The sequence below is a fragment of the Seriola aureovittata genome, chromosome 11, assembly GCF_021018895.1.
Source record: "Seriola aureovittata isolate HTS-2021-v1 ecotype China chromosome 11, ASM2101889v1, whole genome shotgun sequence".
NCBI lineage: Eukaryota > Metazoa > Chordata > Actinopteri > Carangiformes > Carangidae > Seriola > Seriola aureovittata.
In genome coordinates this window covers 7,383,778-7,392,711 of record NC_079374.1, presented here as the reverse complement: position 1 = coordinate 7,392,711, position 8,934 = coordinate 7,383,778, and the positions used below count along the sequence as shown (strand labels likewise).

General features: G+C 43.9%; 1 protein-coding gene across 2 annotated transcripts in view; it reads left to right on the top strand.

Annotated features, from left to right (window-relative positions):
• The window catches only part of man1a2 (mannosidase, alpha, class 1A, member 2), a 129,425-nt gene extending 125,416 nt beyond the window's left edge, over positions 1-4,009 (top strand). For both annotated transcript variants that reach the window (XM_056388563.1, XM_056388564.1), the window contains exon 14: positions 2,438-4,009. In XM_056388563.1, the coding sequence (XP_056244538.1) occupies positions 2,438-2,573 (136 nt within the window). In that variant the 3' untranslated portion in view covers positions 2,574-4,009. The remainder of the gene's footprint in view (positions 1-2,437) is intronic.
• Positions 4,010-8,934: the final 4,925 nt, after the last annotated feature.

The following is an 8,934-nucleotide window of genomic DNA, read 5'->3' as shown; positions in this document are numbered from 1 at the left end:
AAGTAGTTCTTCCTGTCCGTACTGGCACTGAAGATCCGTAGTTTATCGTTTTAAAGTTCAGCTGGAGCTCGTGAGGTTTTATCAGCCTCAGTTTGACAACTCAAGTGATAATCCTTCAGTTATAATCTTGTGAGCATAAAACTTCCAGTTTGTGTTTCCCCGCAGACAGGAAACGCTGAATTTCGTACGACATAGACTGATTTTGTTCCTATTAGCCATTAGCGTTAGGAGGGGATCTCTTTGCAGCCAGTCTGGACAGGACGAACAACTGCAGTGACCAAAAATCATTTTCTTTGCAGATATTAGCATGTGAATGTTGCTTTAATACAAACTTAACAAAGATAAACATACTGTTTTGCTTTTTTGAACAAATAATGAAAAGTTAAATCCAAGTAGACTTTCATTTGTCCCTGAAGTGAGTTTTAAACATGGTATAAATGCAGCTGATGATACTTATTTCATCTTAGTCTATTGTTTGTTAAGAATAATTTAATAAATTAGACTTCTTACACAGGATTCTGTTCACATCCAGTACAGATATTTAGTGATATAATGGAGAAATGAATATTCAATCACTGCTAAATAGGTGCTTCGTAGTCCTTTTATATTTTGGAATTTAAAAGCCCAGATCACTGACTGTTCTTTGTGTCCGTTCTATTGTTGTGTGTATCAGCAGCGCTCTTCAAAGGGTAATAACAGGTTAACGCTCTGGCATCTGTTGTTATTTCTTGCCATTAGAGGCCTTTGCTCTGAGCGCAGTGGACAGGCATCACGCTTTGTACTCAGCCACAAAACATGTTAAAGGCCGACTGGTGCAAAGGCCGGCTCTCCTGTCTGTGTGGTGCATCATCTTCATCACTGATGGATGATGGGAGATGAGGAGCTGAATGCAGGCTGTGACCCAGAGGGGGAAATGAAGCCTACTGCGGCTCTCTGACTCCCCCTGCTGGCAGCTCTGTGAACACAATACTGCATCTGTAAACTGACCTGATTTAATGGAGGTGTCCACGGCTGTTACTGTCAATCAAACCGCCTGACGGGTCAGAGATAATCATAAGACGGAGCACATGAGGCTCACATTAGCAGGGAGCTACTTATCGACCCTTCAGTTTTAGCTTCAGTGTGTCTGAAATTAACTCCCTCAAAGCATCGGACGCCAGTAAAATTTGTCTTTGGTGTATAAGTCATTAAAGGTCACCCGCCACTCCGCCTGGTAACTTTGTGAGACGACGACATTTGAATGGCTCGGTGTTCTGCAGCCTTCGGTGTCTATCTGTTCTCCGTCTCTGCCACATCAAAGCTGCGTGTCGACCCGGCCGCTGATTGGCTGCCTGTCACGGCGATCCTCTGTTCCTCCGCTGCGTGGATAGCGAGGCTTTAAAATGTGAAACTTCATGACCGAAGCAGCATGTGTGCGTTTTAATTAGATTTCACAAAGAATTACACGCCCAATCTGTCACAGGCAAGTGAGCAGCTCTTGTCTGTACACACACATGCATGAACAGGGGGATTTTTTGCAGATTATTTTAGCTGGAAAATAAATTTAGGGTTTTAAAAACTTGATTTAGAAATGTGTTTCTTTTATATCGATGTGTTGGAATGTATGTGAGATACTGTGCAAAGCATCTGGAGTTACAGAAAACCAGTTGAACTTCTCTAATGAAAGTCCAGACACCAGGACAGTGTGGGCCTTCAGATGCAAATAAAAGACGTCTGCAGAAACAGCAAAGCCTTGTTGTTGTGACACTGTGTAAAGAAAACGCAGGACTCCCACAGAGGAGCCCCCAACGATGAGCAAATAGAGCCGCTGCGTTTCCTCCTGCACTAAACTGTTCACCGCACCAGGTCAATTTATATAGAGCTGTGGCTGAAACTCTCACTGCGCACAAATGTCCTTATGCTGATTCACTTGGGATGAGCTCCATGGAAGTTTAATGTTGAGAAATGTCACCACATGTCCGTAGCTGTGGACGCAGCGACAGCGACGCAAAGCCGTAGGCCAGGCCGTCTCATTTCGGTCCGGCTTTCGCAGTCTACGACGGCCACGCCTCCGTAGACCCACGTCCTCTGAAGGACGCAGCCCCAGAACCTGTAAAAGTCCTGCACCGCCCAAAGGTCAACACTGATTAGACTAATGACTGTCAATCACATCCTCTGTGACCAAACGGAGCCAGACGTGTTTACAAACCTGCAGCTGAACCAGAGCGTAAAGACAGTGAAATGTAAATAAAGTAAAAGACAGCAGTCAGTGTTTAAACCCAGTGAGCTGCTCATTCAGGATTTTAAGTGTCCTGTACCTTTAATCAGAAATGATTTGCGGTTTTCAGTGGCAGTGACATCACTCACTTTTTTCTTCCTCCTCACCTTCCTTACCTGATCCCTCTCCTCCTCACCCCCTTTGCTTCCCTCCGTTACCCCCCACCCACCCCTCCCTCAGGTATCTGTACCTGTTGTTCTCCAGCGACGACCTGATGCCGTTGGAGAGCTGGGTCTTCAACACGGAGGCTCACCCGCTTCCTGTCCTCCACCTGGGCAACATCACCCTGCCCGGCAGTGAGCCGGCTCAGCGGTAGACGGACAGGCCCTCTTCCTCCACCACAGCACCAGGGGGCGCCACCTGTCCGCCCGCCTGCCTGCCTGCCTGCCTGCCCTAAAAAAAAATAATAATAATACAAAAAAAACATTTAAAAAAAAAAAAAAAAAAACCCACCCACCAACACTGGACAAAAACTTACATTCAGCTCTACAGACTCTCAACTGCTTTTGGACTGCAGACATCGACCCGGAGGAGACGGAGCGAGAGCCTCCAGCACAGACCACTGCAGAGTGGAGAGGACTCGGGTGTCGACCCTCCCTCTCTTCTTCTATGTTTTACTCTTTGACTCGCTCTGTCTTCTCTGCTCTGATCAGAAGGACGGTGGGTGTGCTGCTCAGCCTCACGTTCGGCTTGAATGAACTCTTTTCTCTGAAGGACCGAGCTCCAGAACCCGAGGCTTGATTTAGTTTTTTGGTTATTATTTTTAGTGTTTTATTTGACCAAACTTTGCTCCCATACAGACTCGAGATGAGGCACTGAGAGTGCATATTATGGGATTTTGTGAAGGATCATGCAGTCAGTTTGACACTGCACTGATGGAGTTCCAGGCAGACGGACTTTAGGACTTTACAGGGTCTGTTGATAAGGTGTTTTTCTTTTGTTTGTTTTGTTTGTTTTTTTTGGTTGGACAAATCCTAAATTGGGGACACAGGGTTGAATCAAAGCCCTCGGCTTCTCCCTGACCCAACCCCTCCCCCGCTCCACTCCCTGTTTAATCGTCATCAGATGAACTTTGACCTGGAACTGTTAGCAGCTCGTCACATCATCAGTGTCCGAGCGGGTCGTGGCAACAGTCCCCGCCTCCTCAAATCCTCCTTTTTCAGAAAAGTGGACCATTATACGTGGAACAGAAACTACACAGGGGACAGCAGCAGGCCTCAACCACCTTCACCCCCCCCACCCCCCCAGCTCAACTCAACATCTCTCCAGCTTCTCTTCACAGAGCCGCAACCTTTCACCCCCCCCCCCCCCCCCCCCCCCAACCATTCTGCTGCTACTCGATGGGATGCTGCTGTTTTTTTTTATCACTCCATATTTTTTCTGATCACACTGTCGCATAGTTTCCCCCCCGGCTCATCAACCCCTCTCTCATCTCTCCCGTCCACTTGTTTCCCGCCTTTTCATCAATCACTCCACATCATTTGCACATCATTCATTGTGAGATGAGGCTGGAACCCAACCGTGCTTACGTATGTGTGTGTGTGTGTGTGTGTGTGTGTGTGTGTGTGTGTGTGTGTGTGTGTGTGTGTGTGTGTGTGTGTGTGTGTGTGTGTGTGTGTGTGTGGAGGTTAAAACAACCCCTGCTGTAAATCATTTGTTTGTGCACTTTGTATGGCAAGACTGACGAAGAGGAGAGTAGAGGTGTAGCACTGAAAGAGCTGAATAAACCACCTTCTTATGTCTCCCTGCTGAGCTCATATGCCACGTTTTCTCTGTTCAACCAGGTGAGCTGTAGGCTTCGTTAACTCATCGTGGTGTCAGAAATCTCCATCATTTTTCCCAGAATCCCTGTCTCTTAATTTCTGCCTTCTCCCTTCTTCTCCATTTCAACTCCTACCTCACCTGTCCACCATAAAAAGTCCACAAACTTGAAGGCCTTTGGGTGTCTGAAAAGTCTGAAACCTTATTTTATTGGATGAAATTTAAAATCTCCATGAATACAAACGATTTCAGATACAATGTGAAATATTGTGTTCAACTTCAGAAACACATCCACCTGTTAAATTTCCCTCCGTGTTGTTTAGAGAACAGTCGTAGCCAGCTAACGTACAGATTTATCGAGACTCCTAAATGTCGACGACATATCATCAAACCAACAAGAGGAAACTGAAGTCTGGGGGGGAAAGTTGGGAACTCTGACACAGAACTAATCAAGGACTTTTTCAACTCAAGGAGTTGTTTTTGGCCTTTATTTTGAAATCCGCAGGGACAGAGAGACAGGGCCGGCAGGGAGAGAAAGAGGTGATGATGCAGCAAAGGGCCACGGGTCAGACTCGAACCTGGGCCGCTGCTGAGCCGACTGTTGGTTCGTGTACAGTTTCAGCTGCACATCCCCGCCTGTGTCTTTGTACGACGCCTCGAGAGTTTGGCCTCGCTGAGAGAAGTCAGCGCCGCCACACGCCACGCTGTCCGCTCCGTCACCAGCACCATTCTGCCTCCATTTATCGCTCCTGACACGACGCTCTTTACTACATCCAAAACAGCGCGAGGGATTTACTGCTCGGGTTGCTCAGATAATACAGTCTGTCAGAAGTATTTCGTTTGCAAACAACCAAAACAATTTGTCTTTGAAACAGCTCTCCCTGATGACTGAATGCTGGACTTTGTTTAAAGGGTTTAAACTCGTCATTTGAATGCAACTTAGTGTATAAACATTATTGTAGGATTCACTGACAAGTACAAGGAAAGGTTATGTGAACATTCATTTGTCTTACTGCAGCAGAAAAGCATCTCAGTCTCTCTGACTTAGTTGCAAGTGCAAATCCAGACTCTAACTCTCCAACTCGCACCTTAAATCAAGCAAATCGGACAGAAACATAAGCACCTTCATCATATGGATTCTTACCACGTGAGAATATATCACAAGAATCAGATTTTATTCCTTAGTTCATCAAGTCATGTGTTGAAGATCTAAAATATGACAACAACCGTTTTTTAGATGCCGTGCGGACACATTAGCGGTTGTCCGGTGTCTTCTGCAATGTGAGTTATTAACCAGGAGGACGTCAACAAAACAAGCACTCCCTTCTCCGTTAGCCACATGCTTCCACATCTTTATTTTATTCTTTATTTCAAACCCGTCTTATCTGATATTCATGTTGGAAAGAATTCAACCATGATTTTAAACCATTATTAAAATAAAAATATATCATTCACTTTACAAAAATACAGACAGGCTTAATGATGGGCTCCGTAAACCTGATGCAATGAGTGTGAGAAAGAGAGAGAGAGAGAGAGAGAGACTGATGAGACTGTGTTAAAATGTTATATTTTCTATTAGTGTCCAGGGGCTCATTAATAAGCCTGTTGGCTGCCACTTACATGACACTGACATGAATCTCTGCGTTATCAGCTGACTGCTTTAAGAAAAGAGAGGCGTTAAAGCTGAAGAACAGGAACTGAAGATTTCTGTTTTTGTGTGTGTGTGTGTTTGTGTCCCATTTCCTTTCAAGCCTAATCTTAAAATGCAACTCTGCTCTTTCACAATCTTCACTTCTTGTTTTGCGATTCGTCATTATGATATAAATCCCTCTGGTTTTCGTTTGCACAGTCGTGGTCTGTCCTGTGACGTGCAGATCCATTCACAGCTGTGACGGAGTAGAAATAAAGTTACAAAGGAGAAACTGCTCCGAGCATCAAAATCACAGATTTAATTCACTTAAGCGACATAACAGCTTTCCTTATTCCCTCCTCCTCCTCTCATCTCTCAAATGTAACTGGTAAACACTCAGAAATTTCCCCTCGTGACCAAAATTGAATTACCTGACATTTGCCCTCTTTGGGTCAATAAAGCCGAACCGTGTGAGACAGAGCTGCTCACCGTCACATCACACGTGCGGACAGAGTTTAGCTGCAGGACTTGATGAACACTGGCAGCAGAGTCTGAAACAGATCATCAGGATTAAACTGATGTGGTGTTGGTAAACCGCAGTGTCTGGTTCGAGGCAGAAAGAAGAGAAGTTCAGCACCAGACGAGCACAAAAAGTCATGAATACACGATAGAGGTTCATATTTTAACATCTAATATGCTATCAGAAATATTTAGGACCTGATTTCATGAAATATTGTATGTAGCTGTTACAGGAAGTAGGAAACGTCTCAATTTTTACTCCGCCTTCATCGACAGCTTCATCATTTTATCATCTTGGTAGATGGGTTTATTTGACTTTGACCAGTTATCAGGTCGAGGTTTGGCTGAGATCACGTTCAATCAATCAGCTTTTTATGCGTTTTTTTTAATATATATATATTTATGATGCAACACAACAGTTCTCCGCAGCAAGTGAAGGGGAACCTCCCGCCTCACGCTTCTACAGCGTCGACCGTATTCCTCCTCCCTCCTCCATGAACACACGTTTCATTTCCCTCCATCATCCATCCAGCATCATCTCTTCCTTCACCTGAACTCTGGTGGCAGTCGTCATTCACAGTCCATTGATGCAGTACAGTTTTGGCTCTCAGCCTCTCTCCCCCTCCCGCAGTCTCTGACATCATGCTGACATCATCACCACCTATATCTGATAAGGAGGAAGCCCAAGGAGAAACCCCGGGCGTCCATCGAGTCGCTGGGAGCGACGTCGCTTTTGAAAATTGAGTGTTCTGTATTTGTATTTTTACTGAACTAAAAACAAAAAAAAGATAAAATCAAAAGTATCTGTAAATACGTTTAAAACTGAGACACAAATTCAATAAAGATGTTATGAAAAGTGATCAGACACTAAGAGTATGTCCTTTTGTTTGTTTGTTTTAGCTTCATCCTGCGATTCTTTGTGAAGCTGTGTTGGTATCACAGTGTCGGCTGGTGGGTCCGTCACTTCTGTCCAGACTGAAATATCTCAACAACTATCTGATGGATTGCCATGAAAGTTTGTGCAGACGTTCATGGTCCCCAGAGAGCGAATCCTACCGACTTACGTGATCCTCTGACTTTGCCTCTAGTGCAACAGTGATGTTGACGTTTGTGGTTTTCAGTTAAATATGTGGTTCACACATCGATGCTCCTCTCAGCCCTGGACTGTAATAATGATTCTCTCTCTTTTCATTCAGCGCCGTCATCAGGTCAAAATTGTAATTTGTCCTTTACTTTGGTTCATGACCACATAGCTGTAAAACTAGGGAGTTCTCATCATCCTCAGCTGCACTCGGCTGTAGATTCATTTGTATCCTTTGATTTTGAATTTGAAACCTGAGCCCATATAATATTGAACACTGATTGTCTGATTGACCCACAGCAGCAGCTGATCTGATCAAATAAAGTACATTTGTCTAGTGGAGCTTTTTCACTTCAGTTTCAAATTGAAAAAATATATACAGTTATGTTCATAATAATAGCAGTGTGTTTAAAAAGGTGAGTAAACCTCAAAATTCTTCAAATAAATTGTATTTTAATGAACACAAATGCATTGGGGACGCTGCACATTCTATTTCAAAGCAAGAAAATTGGAAAAAGTAATTGAATTTGATCATATTTTACAGAAAGTCAAGAAATATAATGTTAAAAAAAACAGCAGTGTTGACATCTTTCTTTACAAAGTCAAAAATGTACCGTATAAACTAAGAAATGCTTGAAGATTCAACTTTCCTGAGAATCATAAACTAACATTTAGTTGCATAACCACGGTTTCTGATAACTGCTTCACATCTGTGGTACATGGAGTCGACCAACTTCTGGCACCGGTCAACAGGTATTGCAGCCCAGGACAATTGTACTATGTTCCACAATTCCTCTGCATTTCTTGGTTTTGCCTCATGAACAGCCTTTCTCTATGTCAGCCCACAAGTTTTCTATGGGTCCGGGGATTGTGCTGGCCACTCCATTACTTGAATTCTGTTTGTCTGGAACCATGATTTTGGTCGCTTGCTGGTGTGTTTGGGGTCATTGTCTTGTTGAAACACCCATTTCAAGGGCATTTCCTCTTCAGCATACGGCAACATGACTTCTTCCAGTATTCTGATGTACTCAAACTGATCCATGATCCCTGGTATGCGATAAATAGGACCAACACCATAGTACGAGAAACATCCCCATATCGTGATGCTTGCACCACCATGCTTCACCGTCTTCACTGTTTACTGTGGCTTGAATTCAGTGTTTGCAGGACGTCTGACAAACTGTCTGTGGCCCTTAGACCCAAAAAGAACAATCTTACTCTCATCAGTCCACAAAATATTACGCCATTTGTTTTTAGGCCAGTCAGTGTGTTCTTTGGCAAATTGTAACCGCTTCAGCACATGTATTTTTTTTAACAATGGGACTTTGCGGGGGCTTCTTGCTGGTATCTTGGCTTCACATATACGTCGTCTGATTGTTACAGTACTCACAGGCAATCTTAGATCTTCTTTGATCCTCCTGGAGCTGATCATTGGCCGAGCCTTTGCCATTTTGGTTATTCTCCGATCCATTCGAATATTCGTTTTTCTTTTTCTTCCTCGCCTTTCTGGTTTTGGCTGCCAAGTGTTTGATATCATTTTAGCTGAGCAGCCTATCATTTTCTGCACTTCTTTATAGGTTTTCCCCTCTTTTATTAATTTCTTAATCAAAGAACGCTCTTCTTCTGAACCGTGTCTTGAACGACCCATTTTACTCTGTTTTTCAAGGACAAATGCACAGTCAGCAT